This window comes from Acanthopagrus latus, chromosome 4 (assembly GCF_904848185.1).
Source record: "Acanthopagrus latus isolate v.2019 chromosome 4, fAcaLat1.1, whole genome shotgun sequence".
Classification (NCBI taxonomy): Eukaryota; Metazoa; Chordata; class Actinopteri; order Spariformes; family Sparidae; genus Acanthopagrus; species Acanthopagrus latus.
The window spans coordinates 23,898,665-23,921,406 of NC_051042.1; the positions used below are offsets into that span (position 1 = coordinate 23,898,665).

Below are 22,742 nucleotides of genomic sequence, written 5' to 3' on the forward strand. Positions count from 1 at the left end.
CAGCAAAAATTAGGTCAAGTGCAATCAGCCAAAATGCCGCGACTCACCAGAGCTACGCCGAGGATCTGGGGGAAGGTATACGAGGAGCATCCGGAGGGTGTGAGGTGGAGGGCTGCGCATGGAGTCTGGAACCAGGCCCTCTCGCTGGCCCACACCACGTCACACAGGGGCAGGATGGAGGCTCCTAAGCCCAAAGCGGGACCATTTATCGCCACCACGATGGGTTTCTTGAAGCGGATGAATGCCAACACAAAGTCCCTAAAGGGGGTCACAGAACAATCAGTACCAACTCTATCAAGTCTAACGACAAGTGAATCAGTGTTTATAGGGGTCAGGTTTCTCATTACCGCACAGCATCTGCGATCCGGCTGCTTTCTTTTCGGCGGTCAGTGGACAGACGCCCTATCAGGTACGACGGCTCCAGGCCACTGCAGAAAACAGTCCCCACGGAGCTGAGCAATAATAATTTGCTGTCATCAGCAGCTGCATTACCCAGAGCTCGACACACTTCCTTCATGATCTGGAGAGGGAAAAAGGAGTGTATCATTTTCTTCACTCATCTGACACATGAAGAAAGGTTGAGACATAAAAGATAAAATATCCATATTCAGTCTTTAGAGGAAAGCTCAAAACATGTTGGCAGACAGACAAGCCTGAGAAATAATGACATTGACAATGCCAGAAAGCTATTTTAAATTCCTACAATGCTGACAGCTTCTGGAAATGTGCCTTTACAATGGTGTTACTCATCTAATGTAAATAGGCACCATGTGATCAACATATTTTCAATAGGCCACAGGTTTTCAGGACCTAGTTTTATGGGTGCTGGTGTTCAAGTTGAGTTTGTCCAGTGATTTTATTTGCCTTTTTAAAAGAAAATACTTAACAGATTGTTGAAGCAATATTAAAGAACAAATGATAGCACACACCTTTTCTACCTAACAGTATGACTTTCTTTCAGTGGTTTTTCCTCTGTTTCAATATATCCTTTTTTACCATGACATAAACAAACTACAAATAAATGAATAACCATCTTCTTATAGACAAGCACATTTAAATGGAAGCCACAAACCATCCAAACGAGCACTAGATAACAGTGCTGTCAAATATATAGATTTACAGACAAACGTATCAGTTCGGAATATGCGAAGCAGCTTCAACAAGCTGCACAAGATGCGCCAACATCCTCTCAGTCACCTATGATATTGTCTCTCGTCTTTCTTCTCATTCGCTCTGTTTTCTTACCGTGATACACCATAATAAGTGCAGCGCCTCTGCAACTCACTTTGGTTGACAAAAAAAAAACAAACAAAAACAAAAAAAACTGCTGGAGTTCTCTTTGTCAATGCTTCTTCTTTGAGGCAAATGAACAAAGAAAGGCAAAGGATACAGGCATGGCTTTAACACAAGGTGCTTACTCAGCAAATACCGCCAAGCACATGGAGGAGTGGCACGTCGACCTCTGTAAAGAATTGTGACAGCATCACAGAAGTATTAAAGATGACCCAGTAAACCGTTGTTGATAAGTGTCATGTCTTGTTTGTTGGCCCAACAGCCATCTGTTAATCTCGAAGCTAAACTAATCCCCCTCAGAGCTGTCAGGCCTGAGGAATCTTAGACAGCGTCAGAGCTTCAGCTGATAGGAAAAATTAACTCAGATGCCGTCGTGCTTTCTTATATGCATTCACTTTCTCATCTTCATCAAAATCTAGAATTTTACACCTACAAATGTTGTGTCAGTTTTTCCCTGCAATTGATATTCTTTAAATGTGTCAAAATGAGAAATTCCAGTTATATGACAACACTACCAGATAAGCAATTTCACACAACATAAATTACTGAGCATAAAGGGATTATAGAAGCGTTTATGTCGTAAAGACGTTACGATATCTTCATTTCTTGATCCTCAACATAATGCGTTGATGCACTGATTGAAAGCACAACGCATTTAATAATTTCATTTGTAAGTGATCTAGAACTGCTTTCTGTTGACTACATGTCAGTGTCAAGCTCAAGTTTTAACCTCATTCTGCCCCTTTTTGGTCACTGCACGCTTCCCAGAGACAGCAAAAGAAAAATGTCCTCAGCAGATGCCATCTCTTCAGCTTCAAATCGTAAATGTTTGGTTGATTTAGTCTAAAGATATCATGGTGTGATTTTCTTTCTAGCTAGTTAACGGTTACTTTTGGAGCAGTGGCAGTCTGCAGGTGAGATGTCCACATGACAGCTTGTTGGGCAGCCCGCCTGACACCGGCAGCTGACTTTACTTTACGTCGACAGCAGCTTCTCCTCCAGCCTGAAGTGTGAGACCAGCGGCTTCTAAATGAAAAATATTGTCTCAGACATGTTTATCTCCTAATTAGTTCAACGTAAATAACTGAAAGAAATAATAAAAACCAATCAATCAATCAATGGTTAGCGTTGAGTTAAGGACACCTGTAGTACTGCTACCTCAACAACTGGGACCGATGTAGCAGTGTGTGTGATAAAAGAGACACGTTTAACTGTCAGTTAATATCAGTGGTTCATCGTTCAGCATCAGCAGACAGGGTTTGGCCTTTTGTCAGACAGCCGGACTGATAAGAAGTCGTCTGGCAAACCCAAACACCCCCATGGCACATCACTGTCGGCAGTCGCTCTGCACAATTTTTAATCAGATTATCACCCCTGACCCACATTAACCATTCACCCTCAAAGTGAACTTAATTCTCCGTCTAACCGAGCACATAATCTGTCCTCGGCTTCAACTGGATGTGGCGTTGTGTGAGTGTGTCTGTGTGTGGACTATGAGTGACGTGATTCAGGAAAAAGGTGAATTACAATCCTGCGCAGACAGATGAGGCAGACACGAGGACAGATGCTGGTTCCAGTCTGTGAAACAGGGAGGAGGAATGGAGCAGTCAAAGTGACATTCGTGAGCCGCGAGCAGAGGCCTCGAGGACATTCGTAAGACAAACAAGAGCTGCAATCTACAACAATGAGACTTGTAACAGCATGCATCAGCTCCCTCGAATTGAATTCGCTACCTCAAGGGGTTTTTGTAAGTCAATCGATCAATTGTTTTATGTCCTATGAGTCTTTTTTTTTGTGTGTTTTTCTGGAGGACAGTTTTTGATTTCTCCAAACAGAAAAAGCCTTTTTACTGCCACCTCATTCACTGCTTTCAACAGAACAGGCTGCAGGGAGTCATTTTGCATCATCACAGGTGTGAGCGGCATCTATAAAATACAATGAAGTGCATTGTGAGATGTTTAATATAAAGCGGTCTATGTGCCGTGGAGATATTGTGGAGTGCAGACACAGTTCAGCTGTCTCGCGGTGCTCTACCAACATCCTAAAAGTCAATTTTCTGGGAATCTAACAGACCTTCTCCACAGACATCATTTTCTCATGTCACGGTAGAAAAAACAGAGATGTAAAGAATAAAAGGAATGAAGGCTGAATTCTATTTAGCTGCTTCAATTTCGGAATCCTGACATTATGCATGTTGACTCGCTGTCACAGTCCCATTGCTGGCTAGGAGACTTGAACAGAACATGTCTCTGCACATCTACGTAGTTTCAACTGTGCACATCAGCCCTCAACCTCACTCAACCACACGTACAGGTATCTCTTAAAACAAAACCTTTTATCTGTGTTTTGGCCTTTTGCTATGAACATAAATGCTGTTTCAAGTCATCGAAGACCGAGCTTTTGGAAAACAGGGTGAAAATAATCAGAAACTCTGCTTTCAGTGTTTGCGTCTAGATGGGTGGAAAATGAGATTGTTGGAAACAATGATGCAGACGCACACGTTTTCTTTGTTTCCCAATTGGGTCTTATCATTGTTTGTGGCATTAGTGGCAAATGTGAACTGAGATTATGTGTTCTGATATTGGAGTATATGAGTTTGCATGTTGATGGAATGGATGCTGCGTTATGTTTATTGATTATATTCAGAGAGAAACAAACAGACTCATATACAATGATGGTAGAGAGAGAGAAAAGCAGCCTCTTACAATGTTTTGTACTTTTTTATTAGCATTATCTAGGAGGACTCTGTGAAGAGCAGTCATGTTTCCTCATCTCGTTCGTAGCATTTTCTGTAGCTAAGAAACTACCTACAGAGAATACCATCTGCTTCCTGCTGACAACACGTGCATGCTCAGTGCAAGTGTATGGCCATGAGATCTGTGTTTTCAGGTGCATTAGTATGTACTGAGATTAGTTCTGAAACAGAGCTAAAACGCTAGCAACTTTGTTTTTAACGCCTGTTTTTTTTGTTTGTTTGTTTGTTTTTAAATACCGGTGATTGTGTGGAGCAGGCCTCAGTCTGCCCTGCATGCTAAACAGGGACTATCCAACTTTCTCTTAGTCTATGTGGGCACGTTACATATATGTTACAGGTTATACAGTACGTGTTCTTTTGTATGCGCTGTCTGACTTCTGTATGCTTTTGTATATTTTGCGAAAGCTTCTCATTACTGTTATATTTTATGTTTGGTAGGTAACAAGTACTGTATTTATGTGTTTTTCTAATGTTGTTTATTTGCACATGCACACTGTACATGTACAGCCCAATGAGGATGCTCTGTTATACTGCGCTGCAATAAAGCTTGACCTGACTGAACGCATCCATTGTTAATGTTGCTACACGTGTAGCAATGATAAGTCAAACTGTCTCCAGTGAAAAGGCCTATTATGACTCTTTCCTCCCTCTTAAGTGAATCTTTATTAACAGCAGGTGAGCAGCAATAATGTCTGCAGTGTTTACATACAAATATGCCACAGATGCCTGATGAGAGTGATCAAAATCTGGGCAAACGGCCAAATGGATTTAGATCATGTCCCTATAAAGGAAAAAAAGTCAAACACATCTTTGTTTACTCATATGCCATAATATAATTTCTGGATTATGTAGTGGGTGTGCTGCTTGTAAAGGTGATAAGAAGCGGGATGTTCCAATATATCTGAATAGCAGTACACAGATGCAGAGAGCTCCTGTGTGTCGGGCCAAAGACGTGACAGAGAGAGAGTACCAGTTAACAACTCGGGGTGCTCTCTCACTGAAAGCGAGCGCTGAGTGCTCGGATGAAAAATTTGCACGGGGATATTTCTTCGCAGTGAAAAGCCATTCAGTAGACACATCCGCAGACTCTCTTGTTCCTGTAGCTTCAAAAGACTGAGACAGAGAAGGAGCTATCAGAGCTGTTTGATAAGCCCACAGCTTACGGGCTTACTGTCACACATGAAAAGTACACACACACACACACACACACATACACACACATACACACGCACGCACGTACACACACACACATGCACGTTCAGTTTAGGCCACTTCAGTGCCTGTGAAGTGCAGGCTGCCGCGCACACGAGGCTGTATCAAAGCCAGAACCGCCCTCTGTGGCAGATCTGAGACGCATCCTACAGCCTGAGGAGAAGACAATCCTGTTTGCTTTAATTTATGAGGCAGAGGTGGAGGATTGTGATACATGGGCGTTATCTCTGACTAAACGCACTATTCTAATAGACTTCTCAGGTATCAGCAAAAACAAACAAACAGAAAGGAACATTCAAAACTCTATGTCCAGATATTTCAGATGTGTCCAAAGTTACATTTCACAGCAGATCAAGATTGTGAAAATGGTTGAAAACGTTAATAAACTAATTTTCTTCATGATATCCTCAGTTAGTGTCTACAAATGTAGACCTGAGTGTCCCATGGTCTGCAGTTTTCACTATCTATCACAACGTTTCTGGATAATTCCCCAAAACATATTTCATTTTTGACAAATTAAAAAAAAAAAAATTGTGAAAACAACATTCATTTTTCATTGTATCCTTGCAAAATTACACAGAATGTTACAAAATGTCACAATAGTCATCTCAAAGTGGAGTTAGGGACAGGCTTTACTGAGACGTGAAAGCCAGTTACCGAATACGTCTGGGGGAAGTTTAAGCGGAGCAGCTTGTTGTTGATTGAACCAATCACAGGCTGGTACTCTCCTGCAGGCAGTCCAATTTCGCAAGTGGATCACCGCCGTGCAGGAAGCTACAGCATCAGAGAGCCATTAAAACTGCATTCAGTGCTGCCGACAGACACGTCCCGGCATTATTAAACTGCTTTTCACAACTTTAATTGAGGATGGCTCGTGTAAAGCAGTTTATAAACCTACACATAACAAACACTGCTCCAAAAACACAAAATGTATTGTGTTACATCTGATGTCGAAAAATCATAGGCTTTGATAGAACCTGCACATCACTGTCCATCACTGTGATGGATCATTATGAATGACAGTGCAACGCCTGATTCAAGATGTAGAAAGCTGTTGACTTTATGTGGGGAATTTGACTGACATGCAGTTAGCAGGTGATCAACAAATTGCTGAGAAGACTGAGAGAAAACATGTCAAAAGCCAGCAAACACAGCTTGACACAGATTATGCACCCAAAAAGCCTGCAGAGAAGACTCAGCTGGTGTATTATCAGATGTAATCAGAAGAGCTCCTTAAAATAGCAAAGATCTTGTTTAGTGAATCAGCAATTTATTGATAATTTACTAAAACTTTTTGGTCTAAATGTCATCAAGTGATATCATCTGGGTTTTTGAGTCACCATGAAACTCTGTCATTTTATTTTAAGAGCTGCTTTTGTATCAAAGTGTCTGAATAAAACTGTCAAAGTCATCTATTCTCTGGGTTTCCTTTGTAACACTGGTGATGGTGATATCTTTAGGTCTATATTGCAGAAAATTCAAGGTGATAAATCATTGTTCTGCTACTTCTATTCACACGGATTGAGAAAGTCAGTCCTAACCACTGAGGTGGCAACATCATAAATCAGTTATTGAAAACACAATAACATTGGATACATCAACTCTTTGGAGCCACATGGATGAAATGAGACATCAGACGTCATTCCACGTTTGTACTTGTTTGTCTAACCTACACTCTTTGTGCCTACAGCTGATGTATGTAGGTAAAGTTGAGCCACTAAAGCCCCCCTGGCACAAACCCTTGACCTCTCCTCACTTATCAAATAGGGATATTTACAGTATGATCTCCATTAATAGTCCAACTGGTTCCGAGAGCCAGCTCTGTCCTGGATTGTTCGCTGGATTCCATAGAGGTGATGGGTGAGAGGAGGATGTTGGACAAGCTGACGTCGGTCATGGACAGCACCTCTCACCCTCTGCACCAGGCTGTGGACGCCTTGAGCAGCTGCAGACTCTTACAGCCACAGTGTATGAAGGAACGCTACTGCAGATCATTCATCCCCACAATCACTTTCAACTTACATATTCTCTTGAACTTTATGCATATATGTCTGATTCTTTGCCCTGCATCTTGCGCTGTTGTAATATGTGGGATAAATAAATTTTATCTAATCTAATCTCTTGTAATAATGCATTTTGTATAATAACTTCTTTTCTACTCATTTTTTTCAATGTTTTTCTACCTACTACATTGTATTTTATACAATAGTCATATATTCATGTACCCTGATATTTGAGATACTTTGAGGTACTTTGAGATTTACTTTACTATGTTTTATTGTTTTTGAAACAATTTATCTATTCATTCATCAGATTTGATGACATTGTATCAATTCTGTCAATGGTTATGGAGTGAACTGTATTTCAACTGGTTTGATGTGTAATTTATGATGAAATGAATACACTTCATACTGATGTACATTGATGGTATTCTATGGAATTGTATATTCTGTATCTGTTTTTTGGATCTCATAATCTTTTGAGAGATGTTTGCATATTGCCAATTGTTGCTGATTCTTTGATGTATATTTGTACAGACGAATGTAAAGAAACACCTGTTGGCAATTCAGCACAGAACAAAATTGATGAAGCAACATGGAAACCATGCAGTTCACTCCTTTGTGTCAGTAAAGTCCTGGTGTGCCCATGAATTTTGATAATGATAAGATACACAAACAACATTTCCATAACTAAGACATAATTACAGTAGCATTTGATCAGTGGGCTCTCGTGTCTTCACATCATCAAAACCTGATGTTAATAATCACTACTCCATCTGCTAAACAGCCTGTTTTGAACCACAAGATCTGACACGACCTCGACATAACAGGAAAGCCTCGTCATGCAGTCTCTTGCAGAGACATCAGTCTTGTCTCTACAATGCATGCGGTGGAAATCACTGGATATCTGACCATCTCTGGGGTCTCTGGTCCTCTTGAAGAATAATTACATAATGCTCTCCTCGATGAACTTGCTGCATAATTTCCTAACTACTTCCTCCAACTGACATTTTGCAGCAATAACAACAGACCGGCATAACGTTTAAATGATTAAATGTATCCCTAATTGTTCTACTTGTGGAGACCTTGCTTGGCAGGAGGCAGTTTTGAGGAAAACTCTCCATCAGTACCTAGGACAGAGCCGAGACCTACTTCCCAAACTTTTTTTTTTTTTTTTTTGCTTTGTATAGATACTATCTTTCAGCAATGCCCTTTGTAAGATTCATGAAGCTAAACATATTCATACCTGGCAGCTGTCAAATAAAACCACAGTTTTCTACAGATTGTCTCCTGAAAAGCTCCCCTGGAGCAGCCAGGGAATTGTTGCACAGCTCCAGGGCCTCTCTACAGCAGTTAATGAGGAAATTTTTCCAATTTATTTTCGCCCAAACAGAGCTCCATGTTAACTGGGAAACAATCAAAAATGTACATAATTAAATGGCCTTGATACATCGATACAAACCAGAGAAACACGAGGGAACAATGGACCTGCACGAATGAAAATAAGTGTATGGAATGGTGTGTACATTCTCATTCTCACCTCTGGCGTCAGAGCGTTGTTGTCTGTCGTTTGGCTGGACAGCAGGACGTGCGTGAAGCCTTCCTCCTTCCTGACCACGATGTCTCGGAATCGACAGTTGCTCTCATTCTGCCGCACGTTGTACCTGAGCCGCTTGTCAAACACATAGCCTTTCTCCTCAGCCAGCTTCCGCTTTACTGAGCTGTGGAAATGCATCTTGCCGTTGGCCAGCGGGGAGCCTGACACGGAGGAGGCATGACAGAACAGTTCGATAAGACTTCTGAGATCGAAGACATTAGACAACCACTGGTAAAATAATTAAAACACCTCCATGACAGAGCCACTGTCTACAATATTAGCAAAAACTTTGTTAACACCTGTTTCATTGCTGAGATCTGGGGATGCAGCGACACTGCTTGTAAAAAAAAAAAATTCCACAGATCATTAAGAAGGATCTGTTGCCTTGAAAAGAGATGTTCACTGGGAACATTTTGGGAAAAACATTTAAACACTGACCTTCATTTTCTCTTCAGACAGTGAAATTATTATCCAAACCACTGGTCTAGATAATGTAGTTGAACTGAAGACTTTATAATCGCTCTGTGATGGGGTAACTAGTTTTCTTCAGAGACTGGCTTTTGATACTAATGTATTTACAGCTTGGCTTGACTTGGTATACAATATGTTTGCATATCTGGTCACTGAACGCATCCCCTCGGCATAGCATTGGCTCTGCAACACTGTGAGCTAGTTTTCTTACCTACCATACAGCGGTTTAAGTTTTTCTACCTGTACTGTTTATCTGAGATGCACAGATTCCTGAGTAAAGTGAATTTTCTCTTCAACAAATCTAACTCTTTTGTTTCCCATGACTTTGTTGCTGTACTTTTGGGTTTGTTACTGATTTTTTCAGGTATCTTAACTTTATTTGAGTATTTATTTTTCTGACATCTTTGTTCTCCCAACATTTTAACACAAATATCTGCACTTTCTACCCTTACATTCTCAAACAGGCTTGCTTTTTTCTGGGAATGCGACAGTCAACAATCTTCTAGTGCATTTACAAACCTTGCTGACAAATTCTACTGATTCTACCTTTAAGTTTGATACTCTCATAATATTGTGAACTGAGGTTGGCTTTGCCTAGAAACTGCCCGTAGAAATGTCCTTCAGAAAAATTTGATTATTAAAATCTTCCTTATTTTCCATGACATTTGGTTTAGTGCGTACACTTACAAGCACGTCACTCCCCTCACTATTCTTCGCATGACATCTGAGCTGTCCCCACGGGATTGACTGAATTTTAGCTTTTCTTGATTGCATTAATATTTAAGTCTCGAAAACCATACACGCAGCTGAATTTATACATCACACTAGGAATGTAGTCAACAATACTTTCAATCATTTTCAGCCGTTTTTCACTTCACACAAAGAAACCTTGACTTATGCGGGGCAGTGCAATTTCTGGAGGACCATCATTAATCCCCAAACTGTACTGATTCACCTACGCTGATAAAAAGGTTTCTGTGAATGCTGTGTAACACAATCTCAGCCGTGCACTTTCATCAGCCGAATGGATGAAAGATGAAAAAACCACAAGTTAAGCAATGCAAGAGTCCTTTATCTTAGATCTAGAGATGCAGCGGCAGGAAACACTGACGCACCAATGGGTCAGACATTACTCAGGAACTGAGTACTCATGCACCATTTTTCTCACCACAGCAAGTAGTAGAGTGATTGTTTGAACATTACAAAAGCTGGGTCTGATCTTTCAAAAACAACAAAAAAAACAACTTTTGCTCTCAGTAGAGACTGCAAAGCCCTAAATGAGATCCTCAGTGTGCTTTTAACCATGAGTGATTTCAAGATTAATAATGCAGAAGAACCAGCCAGTGGTCATAGATAGAAACAGCAACAGCAAGCTGATTGAGCTGGCTACTATAACAACACATTTAGGTACAAGCAATTTGGGCTAAAGACAAGAAAATTGGTATTAAATAGTTAAATCACTTATAAGATTAATTCATTTCTTAAATGTAGCCTCAACATAACATGTCAAATTGGGGTCAATCCCTTCAACAAAGAGAATCATCTGCAGTTGAACTCGGCCACACAAAATCTTATTAACACGGATTTCCAAATTATGAGTCTGTGTCAATTCAATTCAACAGAGGAGGACCATACAAATTGACCCTCCTCGTTATACTGGGCTTACTAACGGTCAAACTGCTTCAAAATGCCCCAGAGACCTGATGACACAATGCTATAAATTTCTGGACAATCAACACATGCTGTTTGCGACTGGTGTGACCATTAAGAAGCTGACTGTCATGGAGATATTTGCAGCCTCTAATCCTCATCCCAAAAATTTACTGGAAGACTACAATTATTTTTCTGTGGTGACAAACAAACCTGATGTGTCGCTTTTAATATATGTAGAAAATTGCAGGTCTGTTTTCATTTATTTATCCTTCTATTTTTCAAAAAACAGAAAAACATTTCACATATGTTTCATGAGCCAGTTGCACAGTTAAGGGAAGGGTGGACCAAGAGTTACACAAAAAATCCTGCACACAGTTACTTGTGATGCTGTCCATATGAGACCTTCATCGGGTTTGTCTGGCCTCGAGTGCACATTTTGTCACCAGTCCACAGTCGGAGAGACTGCTGCTGGAGTAGCATGCTGACGGGCGGAGCTGAGGGAGCTGGGTGAGGTGAGCGGGGTAGTCTTTTCAGGATTAGGAGATTAGGATCCATAATAACTCCTACACCGGTTAGGTTGGTCGACCTAATGCGCTCATATAGAGCCACTCTTAGAAGAGGTCTCACAATCGCTAATGAAGTTGCAATGCTTTAAAATAAGTGAAAACTGACTATAACATATGGCAGTTTTATGTAAATGTTCTACTTGCGATTCATATTATGGTGCGCTGACCTTGAATTTGTGGTGTGGCCTCACTGCAAACAACTGTTAAATATATTTGGTAACATGACTTAAGTAGGTGGGAGATGAACAGTAACACAAAGTGAAACCAACTAACACGGAGAGAGCACAACAAGCACATAACATTCATATCAGTATGCACATATGATGCACACTAAAGGCAACGGAGGACAAAACATTCCTTTAACAGGTGTTATGGACAGTAGGAATGGTCAAACTCACTATTAATTCTACCATTGATTGGAATATTTAGTAAAAAAAAAGACAAAAAAATAAATTCTGCTCAAGATATTCTCATCAACAAGCCAGGATGCCATATTTAAAACTGATGTAATGATTAACTACCATGGTGCAGCCCTGGACTGTGACCCACGAGTGAAATTCAAAGGTGTTATCAGCTGCTGCTGTAATAAAGAACCACAGTACAAGTAGTGTGTCAGCAGAAGTCGCTGCGGTGTAAAAGTGAGCCTATACTGTATTTATCTTTAGAAGTAATGCAGTCTGTCGTATAACGGTGCCAGCGGAACCGCCTCCGGATTAATGCAGGGAGGACTACAGGGCTGGTCGACGCCAGTGAACATCCAGGGAATGAACACTGAGATAGTGAACTCTTACAAGTACCTATGTATTCTTCTGAACAATAAATTGGACTGGACAGAAAACACAAATGCACAGGAAAGGTCAAAGCAGACTCTACCAGGTGAGGAGACTCAGATCCTTTGGGGTACAGGGGGCACTACTGAGGACCTTTTTTTGACTCTGCTGTAGCATCAGCCATTTTCTATGGAGTTGCTTGCTGGGGCAGCAGCATCACCACTGCTGACAGGAAGAGACTAGACAAACTGATCAAGAAGGCCATCTCCATCTTAGGATACCACCTCGACCCAGTGCAGGTGGCGCGAGAAAGGAGGGCATTAGCTAAGCTATTATCCCTGATGGAGAACAGCTCCCACCCTATGCAGGACACTCTGAAAGCAATGGAGGGCTCCTTCAGTGACATTGACACTTCTGCTGTCCACTGACAAAAATCATTCATTTGAGGACACCAATTTTCACATCTTGGCCAGAGAAGACAGATGGTTCGAAAGAGGAGGAAAAGAATCCATCTATGTCAAATTGGAACGGCCTCCAACATTACTCATCCCTCCCCAGACTTCTTAACAACCATTCACACCTGGGCTCACATAACCCTAGCAAGCCGCATGAATGCCGGTTGGTTCAACGTCCCTAAAGTCTGAAACACACCGGGCCAACGTTTGGCTGTCTGAAGCGTTTGGGGCGACTCGGACGAGCTCAGAAACAAAACCGTTCAGTGTGTTCAGGTTTGGTTGGAAGCGCGGACAGCGTCTGCTCCAATTCAACATGCTAAGTTTGAGAAGGTTGGCTGTTGGCCGTCGGAGTCATTGGATACTCTGACTGGTTGTGTGCTAGCTGTATCACCATTCTGATTGGTTGTGTGCTAGCGAATCAGCGCGGCATGTGGGAGGGGCGGAATATTGTGTGCGCTTTGTTTTTCTATGCACTCCTTTCCATCATTTCCTGTTTTCATGTTTTGGAGTACTGGCACGAGACTAGCGCCACCTACTGATAAGGAGGCTTATTGCATTTTGCACAAGCACAGAACATGCACGCTACTGTGGAGTTGGCAGCACATTGAAGCAATGTGTTCAATGCAATTTTCCTGTATTCTACAGGTTTATGAATAAAACAGGTCCATTCTCCAGTACATTTTCCATTAGAATGGAACCGATGCATCTGCCTGTCTGATATCAGCTTGATTTGGCTTATAGGATATATCAATACGACAGCCAAAATGTAACGAGACATTGCAGTACCGACAGGCAAAAGATATATTTGAGGGGGAAACAGTGTCACCAGTACATAGATTATTCATCAGATGGCACCAACCAGGCTCTGCAGCGGACCCGGGTTCGACTCCCGGCCCGGGTCCCTTTGCTGCGTGTCACTCCCCGTCTCTTACCCTGTTTCCTGTCCAACTCTTCAGCTACACTATAAAATAAAGCCAGAAAAGGCCAAAAAAATACTTAAATACAAAAAAGAACAATATTGACCAGTATACTGGTTTTCTTTGCATATTCCAAGACAAACATTTTTCTGGCCCAGGAGTTCAGGTGTCACTAAGGCTCTCGGGATTGTTATCAGTTTCTTAAATATCACCATACAATATCAGCATATGTCTGAAAATCAGCAATTTCTTAACGTCTTACCTAGTTCAGTGATGAATTGCTGTCCAGTGGTGTCCGTGTCTCCTAGTTCTCCATCCACCCTGTCCAAAGGCAATCTATGTGACCTTGGTGCTGTCCTGTACACGAGAGGCTCCATGTCTCCATTTTGGAGTCCATTATGAGGAACCCTCACTGGAGGAACAAAGTGAGAACCCCCTGGTGGAGGAGCTTTGTACGTCATGGCTTTATTGATTCCTAAAGCATGTTTCCCAGGCTCTACGCCCACCTTCCTCTGCTTGTGAGCGTGACCCGATCCTCCACTTCCAATTCCTAGAACAGTTCCTACTCTAACGCCAACAGCTGGACCACAAGTCCTTTTCTTCTTTCTAGCCTCAGACCGAGCTCTGGCGTTCTCAGCAGCAGATGGGTGGCTGGTGACACGGGGCTCTTGGCGGCTTTTAGCAACTTTGGGACGCTTGTGTGAGTGCAGTGTCAAGCTGTTGAACTGGTCAATAAATTCCTCACAGTGCAGTAGATGGTGCTCTGGCTCCCATGTGTCCTCCTTACTTCCATAACCTTTCCACCTTATCAGGTACTCCCACTTACCCTTCTTGTTCCGCCTTTTGTCCACAATCCGCTCCACCTGAAGGCAGCAAATAGAGGGAGGCAATTAGAAATTATTTGAATCATTAAAATCAATGTAAAATATATACTTAGTAAGACTATCCACTCCAAAAACAAAGAAAGCTGAGCCCTGTGCTGACTCGAATGGACTTTCTGCCCATGAGGGTGCCCTTCTAGAGCGCTGTTTGCATGCTGGTGACCCTTTAGGTTTTTCCACCCCTGCCTAAGCATTTTCAGTTGCTATATATATATACATACACACATACATACAGATGATATATGTTTAAGTGTTGATTCACGTTTGAGATGTTGCCAGGGAGTGTCAAATATTAAAAAAGGTACATTTTGTGACATATGCCGAGTTCAAGATAATTCCCTGCAGAGGACAGATAAGAGACCAGAGAGGAGCTGAGATAAGCTGCAGGCAGCTATCATGAAGAAGCCTTATACATCAGCTTTAAGGTCAAACCAAAACAAGAAAAGCATGTCCATTTCACAGTTATAGTAGGCCAGCCAAGGCCACAACACAAGGCACTTAAGTAAAGTTCCTGAATAAACCCGGCGTAAAAAGTGATGCTATCCTACACAATCCTATCCTAGGCTAGCACTAAGGAATGAAATATGAAAAGACTCTAGATTGTGTCTGTCTTTCTCCTCTGTCATCATATTTAGTGAAAATTATATGTTATCTAGTGCATTCAGAAAGTAATCAGACCCCTTCACCTTTTTCACATTTTGTTTGTGTTGCAGCCTTATGCTAAAATTGTTTCAATAAATGTTTCACCTCATCAATCTTGCATAATCCCCTGGCATGTTTTTTTTTAAAAAGGAAAAACTGAAATGTCACATTGACATAAGTATTCAGACCATTTAGTAAGCACTTGGTTGAAGCACCTTTTTCAGTGATTTCAGCATTGAGTCTTCTTAGGTGTGACACGACAAGCATATGGGGATTTTCTGCTATTCTTCTCTGTGGATCCCCTCAAACTCTGTCAGGTTAGATGGGGACCATCGGTCAACAGACATTTTCAGGTTTCTCCAGAGATGTTCGATTTGGGTTCAGGGCTCTGGCTGACCCACTCAAGGACATTCACAGCATTGTCCCTAAGCCACACTTGCTATGTCTTGGCTCTGTGCTTCCATGATGCTGCCACCACCGTGCTTCACCTTGGGACGGTATTGGGCAGGTGATGAGTGGTGCCTGGTTTCCTCCAGACATGGTTTTGGGGACATTCAATGCAGCAGAATCTGTTTTTGTAGCCTTCCTCAGATTTGTGCCTCAACACATCCTGTCTCTGAGCTCTGCAAGCAGTCCCTTCGATCTCATGGCTTGGTTTTTGCACTAACATGCATGGTCAGCTGTGAGACCTTATGTAGACAGGTGTGCGCCTTTCAAAAACATGTCCAATCAATTGAATAAACCACTGGTGGAAAGTCAAGGTGGTGAAACAGCCTCAAAGATGATTAAGAGAAATAGGAATTACCTGAGCTAAATTTCAAGTGTCACAGCAAAGGGTCTAAATACTTATGTCAGTATAATTTCAGTTTTTCCTTTTGAATTAATTTATAAAAAATGTCTAATATTCTGGTTCTGATTTGTCATTATCGTGTAATTAGTGCAGATTGATGAGGGGAGAAATTAACTGAAACAATTCTAGCATTAGGCTGCAACATAACAAAAAGTGATGGGGTCTGAATATGATAGGGCAGATAAAACAGTCCATCATTTGCCCAAAAAGAATAACTACGATAGTGTCGCCTACCATTTTCACACAATGTGACTAATCACTCAAATAATAAGAGTGTGAATCACTTTGCAATTCATTTTGATTGCATTCAACTTGATTTGCAATTCAGGAGGTGCTGCTAGGACTCAAGCTGAATCGTCTGGGCTGTAAGCTGCTCTGGTGCAGACATCTCTTTTTTTTAAAAAAAAAAAACAAAACAAAAAAAAAAACCTGTACATTGGCAGAAAAAACTTCAAGGACAGTTTATACTGTTCAAATGTTCGGTTTTCATTCGTCTATGTTACCATACCTATGTTACCATACACTATGTTGTTGATCATTTGAGTACAAATTTAAGGAAATTCGCTCGAGGCATTCCAGAGATATATAGTGTATCTGAGGTCACAGTGACCTTGAATTTGGACCACCAGAACCGGTCCATCATTGACTCACAGTTGATGTTTGTGACATTCCCTCGAGGTGTCCCTGAGATACCACGTTTACAAGAATGGGACAACAGGACTGACAACCCAAAACATAATGCCTCTGGCTATTCAGAGGCATCGAAATATGACTGAAACCTTCTTAATGATTACAGCAAGGGGGAGGGGAAGAAAAGTGGAGGCCTCAATCACTTTGTTTTATTTTAGACCACTGGTCCATAAAACTACTTTACACAATGACAACAACCTTCACACACAGCCAGACACATCATCTCATTACGAATAGTATATTACACACAGGACATGTTGCATCATTAACAGTCATACATACACCATCATTAAACATTGACATCTCACTTGCATAACATGCAGTAAAATAAAGTTCGTATCAACTGGCTGACATAAGGAGTAGAGTTATGCGGCCAAACACATGACACGCTATAAAAATCACACTTACAATGTCCTCAGGCATCATATAAGGATCTTCTGATTTTACAGCGGTTATTTGGGAGACAAATGCTGGATGCAAATATTTGGTCTTTAAGACTTTAGGAGTGAAAGATTTTAAAAGGAGTATGTTGAACAATACTCACAAGACATTTCGAAGTAGTATTGAATATGTTCTGAAGGTTTCGTAAGAGGCTTCAGTGCAGCTGTGGTAGTAAGTGCTCATCAAGTTCTCAGATGTGCTGCGCACATTAAGAGGAGTAAACAGCCTTTGAAGGGTGAGCCGCAGGGGTGTCACAGAAATGAACAGGCGATTAGGTTGCTTACAGTCCCACACAATGTCACACTTAACGGCATTGCACAAAGCGACACAGGCAGAGAGGAGAGGGGAAGAAATATCGTGAGTCAAACTTGTGGAGAGGTTTACAAAGTATGAGCTGGCAGAGAGTGAGGGCAACAATCTCTTCTAACATGAACGAGTAACGGTACTGTGTTAATCACATGCTGTGTATAAATCCTGACAAACCATCAGTACAAATGTTGACATGAGGAACAAACAGTAAGACTACGTTTACATGAAGCCGTCTAGTTTTTCAATTGTTTTCAGGGCATTTTTGTGGAGAACTCTGCCTACGTAAAGACCGTCCGTAGCCCCCACTTCTACCCACGCCACCCAACGCACCCCACTCCACTCAGCACGCAGCTGAACCACAGATTAATTGTAGATTCGTGCCATCATATTATGAAATACAGTTTTACGGCCACTGTTACTTTATGAAGTAATGATTTCCATGACAGTGGTGATGACAGCGTCATTTAAATGTTGATGGGCTACTACTTGTGACACGTAACCAATCAGAGCCAAGGGAGCACATTTTGAAATGAATTTAGCTCTCTGATTTTTTTGTTCTGATCTCAAAAATGACTCGAACCTTGACTCAAACTGTGACAGGATCCAAACTGTGTCTTTCGTGAGCATTTGCACTCCTAATTACCTTCACCTGCTTTGCAGTTGGCAAACAACAGTACTATGAATAACAGCTAACATCAGGTAAGTGGGACATAAAACACAATTTTCTGCCCATAATTTATAAATGAAGCTGTCTCATAAAAGGTAAATTTAATTCAGCTGCTAGTTAAAAGCCAGGGGCTGCCAGTTTGAAATCCAGCCATCGGGTGCTATTGGAGCAAAGATCCACAAATAACAGTAGTTTTGTAAAATGTCTTAACGATGCTGATAAATTGGCCAGATGGATTAAAAATGAAAAACAAAAATGTATACCTCTATCTGTGACCCATTAGACAAGTCAAATAGGTCAAGAAAATTGTACCAGTCTAGTCTAAAGCAACACTTACAAGCTACACAGTTCTAAACACCACAGTGCAACCAAAACTCCTGAAAACGTTCAACTCTATGCAATGACAGTGTGATGCCCGACTCCAACTTCATATACTCGATTCATAATGTTTCAATACACCTCAAAATCATTACTTTATCAGCTTCTGTAGCCTTTACATCAGTGTGTACAGGTAAACAGACATAGAACCTCAAAATCAACTCTGGTTTAGTTAATCATCAAAACCAATGTTTTTTAAGTAAAAAGCAATTTTCTTTTCTTGCGTGCTCAGTGTAAACGTGTGTTCCATCTTGCGTTGCTACATCCTGTTTAGCTGACCAAGTGTAAATACCAGAGTTGCTGACGCACACAGTTTTAATGCAAAGAATGGTCACGCTGGCATAGACGTTTTGGCTGTGTTAAATTTTTGCTTTCACTTTTGAAGGTCTGAATTTAACTTAGGACTTAAAACCTGTTTGGTTAGCTGTGAAGTGAAATGGGTCACTCATAATGCCGAACCCACTGCCAGAAACGTTATCGTTTTAGTTCAGTCTCATTGCTCTCTCAGCACAGTTTTTTTAACCCCCGCCTGGAGCTGTTTTTGGTGAAAATCCTCAGATACACTGACTGCACACTATCTGCCCAGCACCATATCACAGACAGACAATGTTAGTGACCAGATTGTAAAAACAGTTGAGCGTTTAGCAGATTAGGAGCCAGATATTTCCCTCGGGAGTCAGTGAACACCAACTGAAGCATTAGTTTGAGTGAATACTGAACTTAAATTCAGTAGAAACACAACTCCAAAATAAATGTGAATGTCGCTCCATGTGTGCTGGATGTGTAAACTGAAACCATCATGATATATTATGTCAGTGTTTAAAACCTGCTGAGGTGAGTTCAAGTGGGAAAACAATAGATCAGTGAAGGGGGGTTTAGGTATAATGTTTTCTGACACATCCATATTTTCTTCTCTCTTATGTTCATATATATATATATATATTTTCTAGTGCCCAATTCTATTTTGATCAGTAGCCCATAGTTTTTAGACTTATTGATATTTATTAAAGGTGAAGGATCAAATTTTATTAGGAATAATAATAACAATTTTAGGGGTGTGAATCTTTGGCAATCTCAGAATTCGATCCGATTTCAACTTTCGGTTGTCAGATTCATTTTGGAATCAATTTTTGATTTGAAATGATTCTCAATTCAAAATTGATTGAATGAGTAGAAAAGGTGGCACTATGTTTTGCCCCAGTTTGTTGTGTGCTAATCTATTCAGGCGTATGTAACTGCAGCAACGCTACTGCTTAGCGTTAGCATTTTTACGTTACCCGCAAGGACGGAAATAACGTTACTAGTAATGCTACATCAGACGCGAATACAGAAACAGAACCCCAAGGGATATATATATCGTTATCGTGATATTAAATTAGCTTATCAAGATATAACATTTTGTCCATATTGCACAGCACTACTACTAGCTCCAGGGGTTCCATAGTTTTACAAGAAGCTGAGGGTTTTCTAACCAAGGGTTTGGTCAGAAAACAATAATGGATCAATGGACACACTTCAATTCTAATTTGGTAGAAAGGCAGAAAAATGCTCTGTTGTTAACATATAAATTGGTTGATGGTAAGTCAATGTAACTGGGTGCCAGGATATGGAAACTTCAGGCAAATTTGCTTAACCTGGCTGACTGCTAGTTTTTTCCACAAAAACAGTTTGCAGTTTCTGTTTGTGGTTTCCTTTGGTTACCTGTTGCTCTGACTTTTGAGAGAGAGTCAGAGAAAAAAGTCCAGCAATGACACTTGATGTAACATGAATAAAACTAAAACGTTTTCTTTTGCCTTATTTGGGTGCATTTCCAAATCAAAAAATGTCACAACAAAATTCTATATCCCTACAAAACTTTGAACTAAATACATTACAGTAACTTTTTGCATTTTGAATTGCCTCACTCCTTCAGTTATTAAAGGAGAGATAATTGGTAGTGACTCATGAGTACGCTACCACTGTACAAAACATGGAAGACCATTGCCTCAGCTGGAAATCCAGCTTTCAGTTGAAGCTGATTCAACTTTTCAATATTTTCTACTACTGTACTTGACTTCCTAAACATGCCTGCATGTTCATTTGAAGGTACACAGGTGTGAAAAATCACCAGATGGAGCGTTGTGTGCTTCTTCACCCACTTACTGGATTGGAAAATAGAGGGGACCTGACATCGCCTATTGTTGCTTAAGTCAGAAATGCAGGGTGGATGGAAAGTTTAAACTGACAGTTTAAATGGAAATGTGGTTGCAACTGCTAATCATTTTCTCAGACTCTTTGAAATCTGAGCTTTTGATGGGCGAGCTGAAGGGGTGTCATGAAATGAGCGGAGATTCAAATGCTCACGATCGCAGCTGAGGTCACACCAGACCGTTTAACAGCATAGCAGAGACACATGCAAAGAAAAGGAGGAGAAAAGTGGAGGAGGAAGAGAGAAGGGCCAAGTTGCTCACAAGCACCAGAGAGTAACACTTAACAATTAAGTATGAGCTGGAAGAGTGGAGGAGGGCATATCCTGCCCTCAGCTGCCAAATTTCTTCTCAGCATCCTCCAGCCCAAAACATAGTGAGAACAACATGGGCTACAACTGTCTGTCAGGGATGTCAAGAGAGGTGTGTAATGTCCTCTAACATCATATTTGGGTGTGGTCAGACGTGTGCTCTGTTTCACCTGTAAACCACACAAATCAGTGACGTAATGGTGTACATTACATGCCTGTCTACACATCCCTCACAGACCACACCCCCTCCCTACATTATCACGTCTGTTCTGACCTTGGTGATCGTACAGAAACCTCACTGCTGAACTGAAAACCAACAAGCTCTCATTCACTCACAGAGAATCATTCCAGCAACTGACTGCATAATAAACTGCTGTCTTAGTTAATCAGACACTACACAGTGCACATTCACGCAAAGCCATTTTCTCTCAATAAATCTGGCCCCGAGAGTCACAGCTGTGCTTTCAGCTCGGTGGTCTTAGGCGGCCTGGCTGTTCTGAAGCGCATTTCTCTGGTCAGTTCTGCTCCTTTGCTTTTTTCCTATCAGGACACAGAGCTGATCTCTATAATGACCTCAAGACTAAGTAATGTAAAGCATTTTATGTTTTCATATATTAGCAGAATTGTGCCTTTTCTGCAATACTGTTAAAAAGTTAAAAGGGCAAGAGCAGTGACAGTATTTTTAATAGATTATCTGTGTGTTTTCTTGCCAGATTCGCTTGCAGCACATGCAGAAATTAAACAAATGCTGAAAGGACTGCTGCAGAATGCAAACCGGCGTTAGAAGTACCATGCCTGAGCGCAGTGTGCTCTGTCCTCCTGCGTGCCCCCAGTGTGATATGAAGAGGGTAGAAAAGAGTACCAGCAGCTTGTGACAAGTGCCAGTACATAACAAGAGTCACTATACACCTTTGAGTTAAAATGTAAGAGTACCACCCCACTAAGAGCACTGATATTACACATATAAAGGTCAATGAAGTGTCTCCACTTTCCCCAAAAGGTACAAAAATGAGTCCAAAAAAATTCCAGATATGAGTGATGCCATCTTGCACAGGTGATGTCGTAGTTTTGAGCAGTAGCCATCAGGCAGTGAAACCAAGGTATTGAGGTATTTCACGCTTTACGAATGCTTGCTCAAATGCCAGCATGCAGAGAGTTCAGCTGTCAATCATGATGCTTCAGCCCCTTTTTGTAGCATCAAATAATGTATAAAAAACAAACTTAAAAATGAATACTACAACGACAGAAACCATGTTTGGGAAAATCGTTTTTAACTTCATCTTCTCCTTAACTGTCATATACTTCTGTGGCAATTCAGGCCTGTTCATTAATGTCTCATCAATGTGTGTCATGCACTGCTGCTGAAACATTTATGGGCTGCTAGTTTATTGATTTGCATATTTGAACAAGCAGCTTATAATAATGCTGTCAACCTGATTGTGATCAGGGATGACCCAGTATTGCTCAAGCATGATTGAAAAGCCTGTATGTCAGCAGATGACGTAAACTGCCGATTTGCATATCCATATGCTGTTATGCAACTCTAGCTGGGTATTATAATTTTTCATGGTGCTATTATTTTACTTTAATCTACACCTAATTAAAAAAAAAAACAACTTTAAATAGAGTCCTTTTTTTAATACGTGGACATAATGAATGAAGAGGATCTAGACCCTGGAATAAAGTAACTATGCAAAA

At 41.0% G+C, this 22,742-nt stretch overlaps 1 protein-coding gene across 4 annotated transcripts in view; it reads right to left on the minus strand.

Moving 5' to 3' along the window:
* Nucleotides 1–22,742, minus strand: part of LOC119018259 (chromodomain Y-like protein 2) — a 47,018-nt gene that overhangs the window by 4,520 nt on the left and 19,756 nt on the right. For 3 of the 4 annotated variants that reach the window (XM_037095778.1, XM_037095781.1, XM_037095779.1), the window contains exons 2-5: nt 13,952–14,552; nt 8,801–9,018; nt 348–520; nt 48–258 (exon numbers count right to left, since the gene is read on the minus strand). In XM_037095778.1, coding sequence (XP_036951673.1) covers nt 48–258; nt 348–520; nt 8,801–9,018; nt 13,952–14,552 — 1,203 coding nt within the window. Of the gene's footprint in view, nt 1–47; nt 259–347; nt 521–8,800; nt 9,019–13,951; nt 14,553–14,673; nt 14,799–22,742 lie in introns of those variants that run through there. The other variant, XM_037095780.1, reaches the window with a different exon arrangement.